The sequence below is a fragment of the Neophocaena asiaeorientalis genome, unplaced genomic scaffold (assembly GCF_003031525.2).
Source record: "Neophocaena asiaeorientalis asiaeorientalis breed wild unplaced genomic scaffold, Neophocaena_asiaeorientalis_V1.1 scaffold657, whole genome shotgun sequence".
NCBI classification, from domain to species: domain Eukaryota; kingdom Metazoa; phylum Chordata; class Mammalia; order Artiodactyla; family Phocoenidae; genus Neophocaena; species Neophocaena asiaeorientalis.
This window is the reverse complement of record NW_020172727.1, coordinates 618,789-637,818: the sequence shown is the minus strand read 5'-3', so window position 1 is coordinate 637,818 and position 19,030 is coordinate 618,789. Positions and strand designations below refer to the sequence as shown.

The following is a 19,030-nucleotide window of genomic DNA, read 5'->3' as shown; positions in this document are numbered from 1 at the left end:
TAAAAAAAAAAAAAAAAAAAAAAAAAGAGGAAACCCAGTAGTTGAGTTAGAAGGTTGCTTGTCTTGCCTGGGGTCCTACATAAAGTTCACATTCGAGTTGAGATTTGAATTGTAGTTTATTAAGGCTCCATCCTAGTGTTTAGGAATAGGCTAGTTGGAGTGGTTTACCCATAATGAATTGTTTTGCAATTTCTCAGTATAAAAAAAAAGCTGGCATTTTACTTTGGCTAGCCAGGTCCCAGAATATTTAGCATTAACCATTTAAAATATTAAAAAAAAAAATCCACATTGTTGGAAGACTTGGTAAGTGTAAATCCAGGAAATAGGAGCCTTTATTAATGAATGAAAATTGAATCTGTTCACGAAGAGATCAAAATTGGGGAGTATGAATGTTATTTCATGTGATCAGTGTCTTTCGTTTCCCCAAGGAAAATATTATTGGAGTAACTGGAAGTGTTTCAGGCTTGTTTTAGTAATTTAGGTAACTGAGCTCCGGCGAGACTGTTCTCTGGGAGACTTTTGAATCCTCAGACACTGCTTTTTAACCAAGCTGCGTTTCTGAGAAAACATCTCCTCCATTTATTAAAGCAGCCTGCTTACTGGCAGTAGAGTTGCGTTATACTTCATAACTGCAGCTCAGAGCGCCAGGCTCCTTGAGTGATCGTCTCTGAACTCTGCTCTGGTTCTTTGAAGCAGGAAACGCAGTCTCCCACGATGTCACCCCTCGCCTCCCCTCCTTCTTCCCCGCCTCATTACCAGAGGGTGCCCTTGAGCCATGGCTACAGCAAACTGCGGAAAAGCACGGAGCAGATGCATCCAGGTAAGAGGCCAGCTGTCCCAGGCAGTGTCTTAGAGGCTCCTTCATCTATCGGGCAGCAACGCCACCAGCTGCTCAGTCTCCTGACTTAATTACCTCTGGCTTTGGAGACAGGGCTGAATTTAATTTTATACTCTCAAGCAAGGTTAAAAAAAATATAAAATGAAATCTGTGTTAGTAATGCCTTGTTTTCTGTCCTACAAACTAGTTCATCTTTAGACTTGTAGATAATGATTTAGATGATTTAATCCTTCATATACAAATTTCATTACACAGGAACATAGCACGTGAAGGATTTGTATTGTTTTGGAATAGTTATTCCTTTCTGCAAAGCCACCAAACATATTTATATGATAACTGCTGTTATGAAACTACTTAAAAAATAGAACTCTGCAGAAGAGTTGATTCAACCTTTAAAGACTGAGCACATAAATGAAAATATTTAGCTCTTGTGTTTGGGACTAAGAATAAGGGAAATGCCAGGGGAGGCATTGTGCTCAGGTGTGTGAAGTGCCCAGTTGTGGGGTTGCCTGCTTGCTCACATTTGCACTGTGCTGGCCATGTTAGTGGTAGAATACGTTACTTGCTTCTGAGAATAACTTGCAGAGTTGACTCCCTGGCTGCAATGCTTAAAGCTCCATAAATTCACTGTAGCATCTTGTCCTTGTGGGGCTCAGGTTCCTAGCTTAAGATATGACCAATTAAAGGTATTCTAGAATTGGATATCCGTAACTCCCCCCGCCTCCCCGCCTTTTTTTAAAATTCGGTGAGCTGTAACTGAAAGTGACCCAGTTTCTGCAGGTTTTTGCTGCATTGAAAATAGTGGTGACTTCTAGAGGGAAACAGATTTAAAACAAAATGTGTGCTAGGCTGGACTAAAGAGACTATAATCTTGCCGAGAGAAGCAGGTGTAGCATGATGGAAAAATCTTTTGATTGGAATCAGAAGGTGAGGGTTTATGTGACTAGCTATGTGACCTTGGGCAAGCCACTTACTGCTCTGAACCATGATTTTCCTCTCCTCTTTTTAAATGGAGTAATAGTATCCTATAGGGGTGTTGTGAGGATAAGCGAGAACATGAGTATAAAATCTGATTGGAAATTGAATCCTATGCAAATGCAAGATAATGTTGTTGGGGGATAGGAACGAAAAATCACTCCCCTGGAACCTGAGTGTCCCATTGGTGTCTGAAATAAAACGGGGTTGAGAATTCTTCATTTTCCTTATAGTCTCTCCTTCCGAATTTCCCTATTTTTAGAAGTGGGTTTTTTTTCCTTAATTTCATCTGGGTTTGGAAATTGGAGTCCTATGCCTAGCATGGTGCCTAGTTTTTGGATTTTAATTCACAGGTGGGTCGTTTTTTGTTCTACCGAGTCACCAGGTTCTACTCTTTTTTTCTAATATTCCTTAAAAAACTTGTCTGTACCAGCTCTCTCTGCTTCATGCTCCATTTTCTCCTCCTTCCATTCAAATTGGGCTTTCATTCCCCCAGTGGCAAGGAAATGACCTGCTTCTCTCCTTCGCTCTTTTAGCGGCGTGTGTCAAGGTTGTCCATGCTTTCATTCTTTCTTAGCCTTTTTTAAAAAAAAAAGTGAGGTAAAATTTACATGTGATAAAATGCACACATTTAAAATCTTCAACTTGAGGGACTTCCCTGGCGGTCCAGTGGTTAAGACTTCGCCCTCCAGTGCAGGGGTGCGGGTTTGATCTCTGGTCAAGGAGCTAAGATCCCATATGCCTTGGGGCCAAAACAAAACAAAACAAAAAACCAAAAAAAACCACCCCAAAACATAAAACAGAAGCAATATTGTAACAAATTCAATAAAGACTTTAAAAATGGTCCACATCAGGACTTCCCTGGTGGCGCAGTGGTTAAGAATCTGCCTGCCAATCCAGGGGACCCGGGTTTGAGCCCTGGTCCGGGAAGATCACACATGCTGCGGAGCAACTAAGCCCGTGCGCCACAACTACTGAGCCTGCGCTCTAGAGCCCGCGAGCCCCAGCTACTGAGCCTGCGGGCCACAGCTACTGAAACCCACGTGCCTAGAGCCCGTGCTCCGCAACAAGAGAAGCCACCGCAATGAGAAGCCTGCGCACTGCAACGAAGAGTAGCCCCCGCTCGCCGCAACTAGAGAAAGCCCACACACAGCAAGAAAAACCCAACACAGCCAAAAATTAAAACAAAAAAAAGGTCCATATCAAAAAAGAACTCTTTAAAATAAAATAAAATCTTCAATTTGAGTTTTAACAAATGGATATACTCATGTATCCACCATTTTGATCATGAATAAAATATTTCCCTACTATATGATCCAGCAATTCCACCCCTGAGTATATATCTGAAGAAAATGAAAGCACAAATTTGAAAAAATACATGGACCCCAGTGTTCATAGCAGCATTATTTACAATAGCCAAGGTATGGAAGCAACCTAAGTGTCCATCAACAGATGAATGAAGATACACGTACATACACACACACAGTAGAATATTACTCAGCCATAGAAAAGAATGAAATTCTGCCATTTGTAGCAATGTGGATGGACCTAAAAAGGGAATTACGCTTAGTGAAATAAGTCAGACAGAGAAAGACAAGTACTGTATGTTATCACTTATATGTGGTATCTAAAAAATAAAATAGATGAATATAACAAAACAGAAACCTACTCACAGATATAGAGAACAAACTAGTGGTTGCAGGGTGGGGGAGTAGGGGACTAAGAGGTACAAACTACTATGTAGGAAATACATAAGCTACAAGGATATATTGTACAGCACAGGGAAATACAACTATTATTTTATAATAACTTTAAATGGAATATAATCTATAAAAATATTGAATCACTATGCTGAAATTAATATTGTAAATCAGCTATACTTCAATAAAAAAGTAGTCTGCTTGACATTAAAACCAACATTTCCGTCACCTCAGAGATGCCCCTTTCCAGTCACTCCCTCCCCGCCCGTGCCCCCCCAGTGCAAGCATAGTTCTGATTTTTATCATCGTAGGCTAGTTTTGCTTTTTCTAGAACCTCATATAAATGGAATCATATTGAATGACTGTGCTCTCGGGTGTCTTTCCCTCAGCACAGTGGTTAAGATTCTCCATGGTGTTGTATCTCAATAGTTTGTTCCTTTTTATTACCCAGTATTGTTCCATTGTATGAATGTATCATGGTGTGACGATCCATTCTTCTGTTGATGGACATTTAGGTTATTTCCAGGGTTTGGCTGTTATGAATAAGGATGCTATGAACATTCGTGTGTGTCTTTTTGTGACATTGTTGTCATTTTCCTGACACCTAGGAGTGGAATTACTGCACCTTAGGGTAGGTGTATAAGAAACTGCCCAAGAGTTTCACCAAGTGGCTGCATACTCCCACTGGCAATATATGAGAGTTCAGTGCTCCTTGCCAGCAGTTGGTACTCTAGTTTCTTTCTTCAGTGTTTTTAATCTTAGCTTTTCTATTACATGTGAAGTGACATCTCCTTGTGGGCACTCTTTTGTTCTTGAAACATTGTTTTCTAAGTTTCTGTTGCTCCTTCCTACATCATGATCCTTAAACTTGGATTTATGCATTTTCAGAAAGCAGCTTAGCTGCTAGGACAATTTTCTAGGAATACATTTTTCTGGGGTGGTTCTCTGTCCAAGACCCTGCCATGATTCCTGGCTAAAGGGGTGTATGTGTATGTTTTAAATCAGACTGAGCATCTTTGGACCAGTCTGTGATTCAGAGCCTCTCTTCTGCCTCTCTTCCGGGCTCCTGCTAGCCTCCTTTGCTGGATGTATCTATAGCTTATGCTCATTGGGTAAGACTTACGTGTCAGGCATTGTTCAGAGTTCTTTATGTGCACTATTTTCTACTTACCACAACCCTCAGAGGCAGATACTGCCATCTGTATTTTATCTATATTTTAAAAGATGATGTTTAAATGGCAGTAATACTTCTCCTTCCCACTCAACCTGTTTCTGGTCTCCAGAGGCAACTACTTTCTTTCCTTTTTAAAAAAAATGTTTATTTTTTTAACTGAAGGACAGTTGATTCACAATGTTTCAGTGTACAGCAAAGTGACTCAGATATATATATATATATATATAAAACATATATGTATTCTTTTTCAGATTCTTTTCCATTATAGGTTATCACAAGATATCGAATATAGTTCCCTGTGCTATGCAGTAGGTCCTTGTTGTTTATCTGTTTTATATACAGTAGTGTGTATCTGTTAATCCCAAATTCCAAATTTATTCCTCCCCTCCTTTGCCCTTTGGTAACCATAAGTTTGCTTTCTATGTCTGTGAGTCTGTTTCTGTTTTGTAAACACTTATTTATTTATTTATTTTTTGGCCTCTCCACACAGCATGTGGCATCTTAATTCCTCAACCAGGGATTGAACTCGTGTCCCCTTCAGTGGAAGCGCGGAGTGTTAACCACTGTACCCCCAGGGAAGTCCTGTATCACTTTTTTAGATTCCACATATAAGTAATATATTTTTCTTTCTCTGACTTACTTTGCTTAATATGATAATCTCTGGGTCCATCCATGTTGCTGAAAATGGCATTATTTCATTCTTTTTTATGGGTAAATAATATTCCATTGTATGTATATGTGTGTATATGTATATAAGTATACACACCACATCTTTTTTTATCCAGTCATCTGTTGATGGACATTTAGGTTGCTTCCATGTCTTGGCTGTTGTGAATAGTGCAGCTTTGAACATTGGGGTGCATGTATCTTTTCAAATTAGACTTTTGTCCAAATATATGCCCAGGAGTGGGATTGCAGGAACATATGGCAACTCTATTTTTAATTTTTTAAGGAACTTCCATACTGTTCTCCATAGTAGCTGTACCAATTTACATTCCCACCAACAGCGTAGGAGGGTTCTCTTTTCTCCCCCCCCCCTTCAGCATTTATTATTTGTAGACTTCCTTTTTTTGTTTTTTTGCGGTATGCAGGCCTCTCACTGTTGTGGCCTCTCCCGTTGCGGAGCACGGGCTCCGGACGCGCAGGCTCTGTGGCCATGGCTCACGGGCCCAGCTGCTCCGCGGCATGTGGGATCTTCCCGGACCGGGGCACGAGCCCACGTCCCCTGCATCGGCAGGCGGACTCTCAACCACTGCACCACCAGGGAAGCCCCATTTGTAGCCTTTCTGATGATGGCCATACTGACCAGTGTGTGGTGATACCTCATTGTAGTTGTGACTTGAATTTCTCTAATAATTGGCGATATTGAGTATCTTTTCATGTGCCTGTTGGCCACCTGTTTGTCTTCTTTGGAAAAAGTGTCTATTTAGGTCTTCTGCCCATTTTTTTATTGAGTTGTTTGTTTTTTTGATATTGAGCTGTATGAGCTATTTGTATATTTTGGAAATTAAGCCCTTGTCAGTCACATTATTTGCAGATATTTTCGCCCATTCCACAGGTTGTCTTTTCATTTTGTTTATGGTTTCGTTTGCTGTGCAAAAGCTTTTGAGTTTAATTAGCTCCCATTTTAAAATTTTTGTTTTTGTTTCCATTACTCTAGGAGACAGATCCAAAAATATATTGCTCTGATTTATGTCAAAGAGTGTCCTGCCTATGTTTTCCTCTAGGAGTTTTATAGTATCTGGTCTTATATTTAGGTCTTTAGTCCATTTTGAGTTTATTTTTGTGTATGGTGTTAGAGAATGTTCTAATTTCATTCTTTTACAGGTAGCTGTCTACTTTCCCCAGCGCCACTTATTGAAGAGACTGTCTTTTCTCCACTGTATATTATTGCCTCCTTTGTCGTAGATTAATTGACCATAAGTGCATGGGTTTATTTCTGGGCTCTCTGTCGTGTTCCATTTATCTATGTGTCTGTTTTTGTGCCAGTACCATACTGTTTTGATGAGTGTAGCTTTGTGGTATAGTCTGAAGTGAGGACGTGTGATTCCTCCAGTTCCATTCTTTTTTTAAAAATACATTTATTTATTTATTTTTGGCTGCATTGGGTCTTTGTTGCTGCACGCGGGCTTTCTCTAGCTGCGGCGAGTGGGGGCTACTCTTCGTTGTGGGGCATGGGCTTCTCGTTGCAGTGGCTTCTCTTGTTGCAGAGCACAGGCTCTAGGTGCATGGGCTCAGTAGTTGCGGCACGAGGGCTCAGTAGCTGTGGCTCGCGGGCTCTAGAGCGCAAGCTCAGTAGTCGTGGCGCACAGGCATAGGTGCTCCATGGCATATGGGATCTTCCTGGACCAGGGCTCGAATCCATGTCCCCTTCATTGGCAGGCAGATTCTTAACCACTGCGCCACCAGGAAAGCCCTTCAGCTCCATTCTTCTTTCTCAAGATTGTTTTGGCTGTTCGGGGTCTTTGTTTCCATACAAATTAAAAAAATTTTTTGTTCTAGTTCTGTGAAAAATCCATTGGTAATTTGATAGGGATTGCATTGAATTTGTAGATTGCCTTGGGTAGTGTAGTCATTTTAACAGTATTGATTCTTCCAGTGCAAGAACATGGTATGTATTTCCATTTGTTTGTGTCGTCTTCCGTTTTCTTTCATCAGTGTCTTATAGTTTTCTGAGTACATGTCTTTTGCCTCCTTAGGTAGGTTTATTCCTAGGTATTTTATTCTTTTTGATGTGATGGTAAATGGGATTGTTTTCTTAATTTCTCTTTCTGATACTTCTTTGTTAGTGTATAGATATGCAACAGATTTCTTCATATTAATTTTGTATCCTGCTACTTTACTGAATTCACTAATGTGCTCTAATAGTTTTCTGGTGGCAGCTTTAGGATTTTCTATGTATAGTATCATGTCATCTGCAAACAATGGCAGTTTTACTTCTTCCTTTCCAATTTGGATTTCTTTTATTTCTTTTTGTTGTCTGATTGCTATGGCTAGGACTTCCAAAACTATGTTGAATAAAAGTGGTGAGAGTGGGCGTCCTTGTCTTGTTCCTGATCTTAGAGGAAATGCTTTCAGCTTTTCACCATTGAGTATGATGTTAGCTGTGCATTTGTCTTATATGAGCTTTATTACATTGAGGTATGTTCCTTCTAGGCAGAGGCAACTACTTTTGACTCTTATAACCTGTTTCTTCTGATATCTAATGTCTTACCTTAAAATCAATGTCTGTTCCACTTTTTCTTATACATCTTATTCTGATGTATCAGTTCTAGGTATCTTCTCACTTAAGAGCATGGGCTGTGATGTTCGTCTCCAGGGCCTAAAGGTAGACTTAGTGGGCCTACATTTCTCATTTCTGTCCATTTCTAGCCTCTGTGACTATGGGTATTTTGCTTTTCTGAGCCTCAGTTTCCCTTATCTGTGAAATGGAATCATCTCTGCCTCAGAGGTTTGCTCTGTGGATGAAACGAGGAATGTTATGTAAACATCTGTTCCTAGCATAACTCGTGGCACATTGTAGGTGCTCAGATATTCCCTCATATTTCCTTTTGTGTCTCTAGAATCTGGCACCCGTTTTATTTTTATTTATTTATTTATTTATTTTGCGGTACGCGGGCCTCTCACTGTCGTGGCCTCTCCCTCTGCGGAGCACAGGCTCCGGACGCGCAGGCTCAGCGGCCATGGCTCACGGGCCCAGCCGCTCCGCGGCACATGGGATCCTCCTGGACCGGGGCACGAACCCGTGTCCCCTGCATTGGCAGGTGGACTCTCAACCACTGCGCCACCAGGGAAGCCCCCGTTTTATTTTTGAAGCTCTTAAGTATTCTTGAAAGTCACCTTCTGGATATCATTCATTGGGTGACTGCAGATGGGGAGTCTTTATGGGGCAGGTAGTTGTGGTCTCTGTTCTAGTTTGACACGAATCTCAGAGTGATGAAATCTTTAGGGTTCATTTTATACTCCTCTCCTTGGAGAAAGGTGGTACTTCTAGTTCCTTATTCAACCTCTTATAAGGGGATCTAAGAATTGTTTATTTTGCATTGAGTTGCATGTTTCAGGCTTTATTTGGGAGGAAGGAGAGTAGAGGCAACGAGCCTTTTACCTTTTACCTTTTTATCTCCTGAGTTCAGCTTTAGTTGAGGAGCGAGGCAGGAGTCAGACTGATGGTGGCCTGAATATCAGCTGTGGTGCCAGTAGAGCTGATTGGAGCACGTGTCTAAGATTTGCGACCAGAGGGCTTTAGACACTCATCTTTCCAGTCACAGGCAGGTATGGACAACTCAGACTTCCCACAGTAGTAGGAAGAGAAAATTTGCCATTGAGGCCAGGCTTCTCCAAAAATGACCCACCATGCGGCTGAGTGTTCAGGCTTTATTGATAAGATGTGTTTGTCTCTTCCAAGGGAAGGAAGACCCTTGTTGGTGAGGGACTGGAGCTATGGGCCAGGCGCCCTCCCTCCACACGTGTCCCTCCTGAGCAGTAGAAGCTCCCTCCCTCTGAGGGGAGCCAGAGGCAGAGGCATGTGAGGTCAGCTTCCCAGGAGAAGCTCATGACCACTGGTATCCCAGCCGTGGTACAGTTTGCTGTGGTTCAAGCCTCCTGACAGGAGTTAAATTTGATGTTCCATCAAAATGGAATGATCTTAAAAATCCTTCTTTGAGGGCAGCACCTGCTTACCATGTGAGACTTATTTAAGATTTGGACTATGTGCTCTCTGTGTATGTTTCTTTTGCAGGTTTTGTATTTTTAATACATTCTTAGCAGGGTCAGGAAATCCATGTCATGGTTTGCCAGGCAGTGATTTTGATGTTTTAATGTAATTTAATGTGTTATAATACTGTGTTCCAGTTCCTTGGAGGAAATACAAAGAGCAGTTGTGAGCCAAGAGTGGTTTGCTGTTCTTAGCGTGCTGTTATACCTTCTTTATTTTAAAAAGTTCAGAGTGTGCTGAAGGTGATGCCATAATAGGCTGCTCTGCTGTCTCTACCTGATTTTATTTATAAGAAGCTACAGAAAACAGGCATTTTACTTGTTTATATACTTCCAAAAACCTGAACTGTTAACCCACAGAGATCAGAAATGGTTTCATTTTAAGTGATAATTTCTCCTTTCTGTTGGAGCTGAATACTACCTGGTTACATTTAACTTTTCCTACCATATTGGCAAGGTTGTTATTAAGTGTTCTGGAAATAAAAGGAATGAAAAAAATGCATTCATTTTGGTGGCTTAAAACTTTTTCTTCAAGGTAGCAAAATTATTTTTAGTTTGGTTATTAAGTGATAAAATAATAAATATAAAATGCATTTATTCTTTTTTGTAGTTTTCTCTACTTGGTTTTACATTCTTTCTGTTAAGGAAAAGATGACAGTGGCATTTATTTTCAAAAATAAAACAAAATAGGGGCTTCCCTAGTGGCGCAGCGGTTAAGAATCCGCCTGCCAATGCAGGGGACACGGGTTCAAGCCTTGGTCCGGGAAGATCCCACACGCCGCGGAGCAACTAAGCCCATGCGCCACTACTACTGAGCCTGCACTCTAGGGCCCAGGAGCCACAACTACTGAGCCCGTGTGCCACAACTACTGAAGCCCACGTGCCTAGAGCCCGTGCTCCTCAACAAGAGAAGCCACCACAATGAGAAGCACATGCACCGCAACGAAGACTAGCCCCTGCTCGCCGCGACTAGAGAAAGCCTGCATGCAGCAAGGAAGACCCAATGCAGTCAAATAAATAAATTTTAAAAGAAGTATTAAAAAAATAAAATAAATGACAATGTTGATTCTTAATGTTCAAAATGCATATTCCTTTTCTTCTTTGGGGGTGTGGATGATGAATGGAAGCCTTTTAAATAGCAGGGTATATATAGAATTTACCTTATATTTAGAATTTGAACACTTAAAACATGGCACTTTTCTTTCTTTCTTTTTTTTTTTCTTTTTTTCTTTTTGCGGTACGCGGGACTCTCACTGTTGTGGCCTCTCCCGTTGCGGAGCACAGGCTCCGGGCGCGCAGGCTCAGCGGCCATGGCTCACAGGCCCAGCCGCTCCGCGGCATGTGGGATCTTCCCAGACCGGGGCACGAACCCGTGTCCCCTGCATCGGCAGGCGGACTCTCAACCACTGCACCACCAGGGAAGCCCGTGGCACTTTTCTAACTACTCTCATTATTTTTTATCCCAGTTTAGATTCACACCATTCCACCTTTCTAATTTATTCCTAATCTTAACCTGATATAAATATTTTCCTGCCTTATCATGAATTGGGTGACTGTCTTTAGATTGTTCAGTTAAATTGTACCCAGGGGCACCAAGGTTTGTTTGTCTTAGGTTGCCCTTTCCCTGTAAACTCTAATTCTTTTGCTAATTCTTCCCTGAAAAGCAGACACTGTAGCAATTTGTGTGTGAAATCATAATTTTTGCGTGGAATCTTTGTCTACCATGCTGACTTTCCCTCCTGCTGTTTCAGCTCCTTATGAAGCTAGACAGCCCCTTGTCCAGCCTGAGGGACCCTCGTTGGGGGGCCCAGGAGCAAAACCCCTTCGGCATCAGGCTTCCCTTATCCGGGTAAGTGACGCCGCTGTGGGGTTATGCCAGTGGGAGACTTCGGGGGTATGGCTTCTTGATGGCCCTGTTTTTGTTTGTTTGTTTGTTTTGGTTTTGTAAGCAGGACATAAAACTGTCCCCTAATGCAAATATTGTACTTCTTGTTCTGTTGCTTGTGTATTTTCCTAAATTGTTTCTACTGTGTGTGTTTCTCCCCTTCTCAGTGTCTCTAGACTAATCCGGTCTGGTTCTTAGTCTTTGGTATGTCTAAAATGCCCTTCCACCTTTATCTGCTTAATCAGCAGGCACCTCCTTCAGGAGGCCTCTACTTTTCCCAAAACAGCCTATCTTATCTCTGCCTTATTCTTTAATATTACTTATTCAGTGCATAGTTCGCTATTGCCCATTTTGTTTTGTGCCTCCAGTTATACTGCAAGCTTTGGAAGGCAGAGGTGGTTCTCCTGTATTTTCTCTCAGTGCCTAGTTCAATGCTGTTTGGAGAACAGTTATTTTACAAGTGGCAGCAACTAGTTTCCTGTTTGTAATCGATACCATATGGCAGAAGCACAAGTGATCTCCCACTTTCTCCTGGCTACACCACAACTTAACAAATTTCAACTTCCCTTTCTCCAGTGTTTCCTTTGGATAAAGAGCTCTTATTTTTTCCCGTGTCTGCAACTGTTATCTTGTGTAGTATTTCTGAGTCCTATGCTGGTGAAGTCATAGTCCCGAAAAAGGGTGTATGTGTATGTCAGCATGAGAAAAACCCTGAGAAAACTGGATTGGCTGTTTGATTCTGAAGACAAGAGGAAGTAGGGTGGTTTGTATAACATTTCAATTGTCCAACTTAGGAAGAAGGATCATTTATGCTCAGGGATTTCTCACAGTAGATGGGTGATGTCAGATAGTCCCATAAAGAAGTGGGCTGGTATTCTAGAAGAGAATAAACAAGGCAAAGGGAGATTGAGGTGTTCACTTTATAGCCTCTGGGGATGGGGCTCTGTGTTAGGCGTGGTACAGAACTTAACTTCTGCGGTAGATCTCTGTGTACAAAGAATTTTCTTAAAGGTGGTAGATAATTCAGCCATATGCTGTGTATTTGTGTATAATTCTTCCTCCAACTATCAGATCTAGGTATTGTTGTGTCTCTTAGTATAGATGAGGTAACTGGCCGAGAGAGGTCAAGTCATGGGTCTAAGGTTTCATTCATAACTAGTAAGTGGCAGAGCCAGAATTCGAACCAGGCCTGCCCAATGTCAAAACCTGCTCTTTCAAATACTTTCCTATATACATTAGAGTCCCATGTTACAAGGAGGCTGGGTTCTAGAGTTGCTGTATAAATAAACATAGGGTGTAGTAAAAATATTCCTGAAAATCCCTTATTGGTACCTAGGTCCAGTAGAGCTCAGTTTTACCCCCAGGTTGGAACAGACAGTTGTTTCTTCAGCTGAGCCGCAGATGGAGTAGTTGGCTGCATTTAGAGGTCCTGTGGTACAAAAATACGTGTTTTTAAACATGAGAATCACACCCACTGTGGAGTGATGGTTACATTAGGAAAGGTATCGGAGGGACTGGGATTCATGTAAAAAATCTGTGAGGTGTGGCCATGCATGTTTCTAACAGAGTCTGTTCTAGTGCTGTGGAGACCACATCCTGAACTGTTAGAATGACGGTCAAACAAGCAGTAAATCCCGAACCTCGCCGTGGTTGGATGGGGCTCACTGGGCTCTTTCTGCGTAGCCACCTGGCTGAGATTGCCATGGGCTCTCACTTGGACTGGTGTCCTGGGACTTCTCTTCTAATCTCTAGGTCCGTTTTTCTGCTGGTAAACGTGCTTCTTGAGCGCTTCAAGCAACTAATGTTTACTAAATACCTATTAAGTGCCAGGTATTGTGTTGAGAATACAAAAATGAGGTATAACACATCCAGTCCCTGCCCTCATGGAGCTTATAGACTCTTGGAGGAGATGGCCATTGATCAGACCATCACAAAGTAAATACATAATTATGATATGTGGTGAGTGGAAATTACAGTGTGGTTTGAGGATGAAAAATGGTGGCGGGAAGTTAGGTCCTGGCCGTGGCAGGCAGGGGCTGATCAAGGAAGGCTTGCAGAGGGGAGTCACACTCCAGCTGAAAGGGAAAGGGTTGAACCGTGTTAACCAGGTGGGGGGTGGGGCGGGGGAGAGCAGGCAAGAGGATAGAGGGAGCTGTGCGTACAAAGATGTTTTCTATGAGCTTAGCACTTTATACACACCTCTCTTGCAGTGCTCAGAGCTATCTTAGGAGGTAATTCCTGTCATTATCCCATTTTTCAGATGACAAAACCTGAAGTATAAAGACCTTACTTAGTTTGCCTTCGGTCACAGCTAGGAACTGGTAGGGCTAGATTTCAAACACTGGACACGATTTCCTGGCCTTTGTCTCAGGAACCGCATGGATGGTGATGTCATCTGTTAAGCCTAGAAGCCCTGAATGAAAAGCTAGTGTTGGGAGTATTGAGGCAAGATCATGAGATCGGTGTTGCATTTGAGCTTTAGGGACAGCCAAGAGGACGTGTCAAGGAGTCGGTAGGATATATGGGGCTGGAGCTCTGGGGAGAGCTGGGGCTGGATAGAAGTATTTGGCAGCCATTGGCCATTAGAAGGACTCATGGGATTGTGCAGAAAAGCCAGACACGTTCTCACCCAGGTCCAGGCAGACTCTGCATGCCCTTGGGCAAGTTCCTTCTCTTTTCTGTAACACGAATGAGCTGGAATGGATTTAACAGACCATTGTAGTACTCTGCAGCAGTCTGATTCCCTTAATGTTTGTTTGGTGTCAGTGTAGGTCCCTCCTCCTGTTTGGAGCATTGCCTTCTGTTTAAGATGAGAGCAAGGGGCCTTTTTCGGGACAGCAGTCTGTGGTTTTCATGGCTGATGTGTTTTTCTTTCTTCAGTTCTTAGGTTTCCTTCTTACTCCTTTCAACTTGGTTTGGTTGAACTCCATGTCCCAGACAGCAAAATGCCAACCTGAGTTAGCCATGTAGATGAGAGGATGTAAAGTGGAAGATTTTGGTGGTAGGGGATTAATAGGGATTGGGTGTGATGCTAGGCTGGGCCGGGGTCACTCATTCCCCATGTTGCCATGCGCATGGGCTGATGGCAGCCTCGCTCTCTCCTAGCTTCCTCTGTGGCCTTGTATTCAAGTCCTTCCTGCCTGATTGGAAGAGGGGTGGCCTCTGGGAACGGGGGAAGGCTTTTAGGGACTCTGGGTCAGCAGTGTTGCAGCTCATGGGCTTGGCATTTCAGAGGTGCTTATGTGGAATTCAGTCCCAGCCATTGGAATGAACAGTCTTAATATTTTCGCACTTTTGATTTTTTCGTTCAGGTGTTGGATGTTTTTCCCCTTGAAATTTCAGATACTGAGCACATCCTATGTTGGTGGGTGGTTGACAGTGGTGTGTAAAGAAATGGTAAATATTCTTTCCTGCTTCTCTGTCGTGGTGTGTTGATAGGTCATTTTGTGGTTTACTGTTCACAAGTGATCCTAACCACGTAGGTCACGTAGTCGTTTGTGATTTTGCTGGCGTGGGTTTAGAATTGACCCTCCTGCTCCCACTGTCCTCTCCTGGTTTGTCTCCTGCTTCTGTGACTGCCTCTTCCTAAGCTTTTTATTTCAATTTCCCTCCTTCACCTGCCCCTTGTGTGTTGGGGATCCCTGGGTCTAGTTCTCACTCTGTTACTATTTAGCTACATGGACCCTGATGGCCACATCTCACCACCTGCCAGATGTCTTCACTTGAATGTCCCAGTGTCACTTTTTTTTGTTTTTTAAATATCTATCTATTTATTTATTTATTTATTTGTCTGCCCCAGGTCTTAGTTGCAGCACGTGGGATCTTTGTTGCCGCGTGCGGAATCTTCGTTGTGGTGGAGCACGGAGTCTCAGCCACTGGACCACCAGGGAAGTCCCCCCACTGTCACTTTAAATGTGTCTTTCCCCACAAAAGCAGTTCTCACCCTCCTGCCCCTGGCTCCACGCCCCTGGCACGTGGGCCAGTACACGGCTGGCTGTTTCTGATGCCCCTCTCATCCCGTCTGCCCATCGGCTACTGAGTACTAGCCATATCACTTTCTAAATACCTCTCTCCATTGTCCGTTTCTCTGCACTTCCTCAGTTCATGCTGCCCTCTGTCACCTAATCTAATCTGTCAGCCTCTGACTCTTTCTTCCTGCTTCCACCACTGGCCTCTTCAAATCCGTTATCCTCGTCTTGGACAAAAATCATCCTAAAAAACACGAATGTGATCCTCCTGCCCCCTTGATTGAAGCCTGTCCCTCTCTGCCCACTGCTCCCAGCAGATCACCCGCGGCTCTCGGGGCGCTGGTGTCGGGCCCCTGCGCACCCCCGTAGCCACAGCAGGCCCCGCACAGCTGCCCAGTGTTTCCCACACAGTCAGTGTTCTCTGCATGGGAGCCTTACTCTTCAGCCTCGGTCTTGCCTTCTGGGTTTTCTCCTTTGTCTCAATTCATCTATGCTTTTTCTCCATTGATAACACGAAGTGTGAGAACTTCCTAATATTTCTTGTACGTGTGAGGTTAACGTATTTTCATTCTTAAAAAGCAGTTCATATGGGAACATATGTATATGTATAGCTGATTCACTTTGTTATAAAGCAGAAACTAACACACCATTGTAAAGCAATTATACCCCAATAAAGATGTTTTAAAAAAAAAAAAAAAAAAGCAGTTCATTGCTCGTCGGCTCATTTATCCGTGAGGATCAGCTGGAGGGATGGGCGTCTGATCTTTCTTGGTTTTCCTTCCCAAAGGCAGCCAGTGTGGTCTGTTTGTTTTGTATTATCCCGGGAATGTTTTATGCGTATATGAGCAAATACAGGTATTCTTATATATCTAATATATGCAGTATACCTTTACGTGGCTTTAGGGAGACTGGTTTGGGAAATGCAATTTCCTTCCAGCCAGATCCCACTAAAAAATATCTTTTATTTTAAACCAAACACACTTACTTTTTTTTTTCACACTTACTTTTTAAACCCAAAACATACATGCTGTGATTTTTTTTTTTCTCTTTATGGAAGGATGCACTTAACAGTCTTTTGGGGGCAAATTCTCAATACTTGGTGCTCTTCTTATTTCAAAGACAAAATAATGACAAACAGAATTTAGAGAACTTTATCATGGTGCCATTCTAATTGGGGGTTTGGCTATGTTTTCGGTGAAAGTTTTCTGATGAGCAGGTATAGGAGGAGATGTTAGACATTGGTAGCCAGCCACCATATAAATCTAAAAGTCTGCAACTTGAAAAACATGTATTTAACTTAGTTGTCTCCTTTTTCCCCTCATTCTCACTCGATCTCAATTTCTTGCCGTGCCCCCCTACCCTAGCCCATAGGTACTTATGGCCAGAGATGGGTACTGTCTGCTCCTTTGGTCCTTTTGGTGTGGATCTAAATAGCAAAGACCGTGTCATGGGTGGTGAAAGAAATGAATACCCCCACACTCTGTTGGAGTGGCGTTGGCATAAATCCGGAGAGAATTGATAGTCACCACAAGTGAATTGTTCATTCTAAGAGTTTTGATGGGAACAGGGAGAAACAGTCTTTCAGGGAGGCTGACACTGCACTGAGAGAACTTTCTGTGTTGGGAAAGCTGTTTTATAGGTAGACTGGACCAGCATGCCAGGAGGACAAGGAGACTAGAAACTAGAGATTATTGTGGCGAAGGATTGGGGTGGGATGAAGTGAGGTGGCTGAGAGTTGAGTCATAAGGAAGCTGGTGCTCCGAGTTTGGAGCAGAAAGAAGCAGGAAGCAAGTAGGGCACACCAGGTCCTGTCCCAGCCTCTGTGGTTCCCTTCCCTGATGCTCAGCCCGGGGCGATGATCCAGGAGGTAGCCAGCCCGTGGTGGCTCTTTCAGGGTCTGGGATGTCCCTAGCAAGGCATCATTTGGTCTGTGTGTGGGCTGGGTTTTTTTTTTCAGTAGGGCCTCAGGCCTTTCCCCCTTACTTAGGAATCTTTCCCCTCGCCCCTTTTCTGCGAGCTCTGACTTTGCCCCCTGTGAAGCTCCCCGCGTCTCCTCCAGCACCAGGCCACTTCCACTAGTCCTCAGGTTGCAGGCCGACCACGTGCCGTTCTCCCGAGTGGCTGGAGCCCAAACACCGCCTAGTGATGATCTCCTTCCTCACTAGGCGGCAGCCAAAGCGCCCGAAGATTTTGGTTGCTTGTTTCAGATTCTGCAGTAAACACCATGCTGTTATTTTATTGGGTTATGGGCTGTGAGCTTTCAAATACTCTTGTTCTTCAGAGCAATTAAAATTTTTTTAAAAATGTAAAAAATTCAAAAGATACAAAAGAGTACAGAGAGAAAAGTATCCTTCCCACTCTTTCTCCCAGCCATCCAGTTCCCCATCCCAAGGCACTTGACATGACCCATTTCTTTTGTATCATTAGAGGATTATTTTATGCATATGCAAGTGAATATAGGTATTCTTATATGTAATTATATATAATATATGCAAAATATATCGTTCCACTTTTTTACATGTGTGGTAGCGTACTATACATCTGTTGTGCACTTTGCATTTTTTTTACTTATCAATAAGCTTTAATAACAGCCTGTAAGAGTACAGAGTATGTCCTCATCTTTTTGGTTTTATCGAATGCATAGTATTTCCTTGTGTACATCTGCCAGAAATCATGTAACCAGTCCCCTCTGATCAATAGCTAGAACTTGCAATCACAGTGTTTGTATATATGTAGGAATAGTTCCTAGAAATGGAATAATTGGGTGAAATGGCTACACATTTTAAATTTTTGGTAGAGATTTTCAAATTGGAGGCGGTGGCCATTTACACACTTACTAACAAATGTGTGAAAGTGTGTATTTTCTCATACCCATGCAAACGCAGTGTGCTAAGAAACTTAGGGATCTTGGCCAATCTGATAGGTGAAAAATGAAATCTTGATGTAGTTTTAATTAGCACTTCTTTTGTGTGGTCGAGAGGAGGTCCTGGGCCCCTGATGCCCTTAGAGGAGGTTAGGGACCCCACTTCTCTTTGGTTCTGGAGTGCCCCAGGCCCATTGGCACTGATTTCTTGTTTCTACCTTTATGGCAGTAAAGTTGAATTAGCTTATGGCTAGAGGTTAGGGCTGGGAAAATTTTCTGTTTTAGGGATGGTAAAAGTTTGTGTACATCTGCCAGAAATCATGTAACCAGTCCCCTCTGATCAATAGCTAGAACTTGCAATCACAGTGTTTGTATATATGTAGGAATAGTTCCTAGAAATGGAATAATTGGGTGAAATGGCTACACATTTTAAATTTTTGGTAGAGATTTTCAAATTGGAGGCGGTGGCCATTTACACACTTACTAACAAATGTGTGAAAGTGTGTATTTTCTCATACCCATGCAAACGCAGTGTGCTAAGAAACTTAGGGATCTTGGCCAATCTGATAGGTGAAAAATGAAATCTTGATGTAGTTTTAATTAGCACTTCTTTTGTGTGGTCGAGAGGAGGTCCTGGGCCCCTGATGCCCTTAGAGGAGGTTAGGGACCCCACTTCTCTTTGGTTCTGGAGTGCCCCAGGCCCATTGGCACTGATTTCTTGTTTCTACCTTTATGGCAGTAAAGTTGAATTAGCTTATGGCTAGAGGTTAGGGCTGGGAAAATTTTCTGTTTTAGGGATGGTAAAAGTCACCACAGTGTGTGTGTGTGTGTGTGTGTGTGTAAATTCTCTTCCTCTGAAGGAAATGGAAGGGTTAGGGGAAAGGGGGGAGGAGGAGGAGGGAGGGAGGGACAGC

General features: G+C 42.8%; 1 protein-coding gene across 2 annotated transcripts in view; it reads left to right on the top strand.

Moving 5' to 3' along the window:
- Positions 1 to 19,030, top strand: part of REPS2 (RALBP1 associated Eps domain containing 2) — a 221,126-nt gene that overhangs the window by 77,060 nt on the left and 125,036 nt on the right. Inside the window, exons 4-5 of one of the 2 annotated variants that reach the window (XM_024740315.1) lie at positions 697 to 820; positions 11,152 to 11,249. In XM_024740315.1, the coding sequence (XP_024596083.1) occupies positions 697 to 820; positions 11,152 to 11,249 (222 nt within the window). Of the gene's footprint in view, positions 1 to 693; positions 821 to 11,151; positions 11,250 to 19,030 lie in introns of both variants that reach the window. The other variant, XM_024740314.1, reaches the window with a different exon arrangement.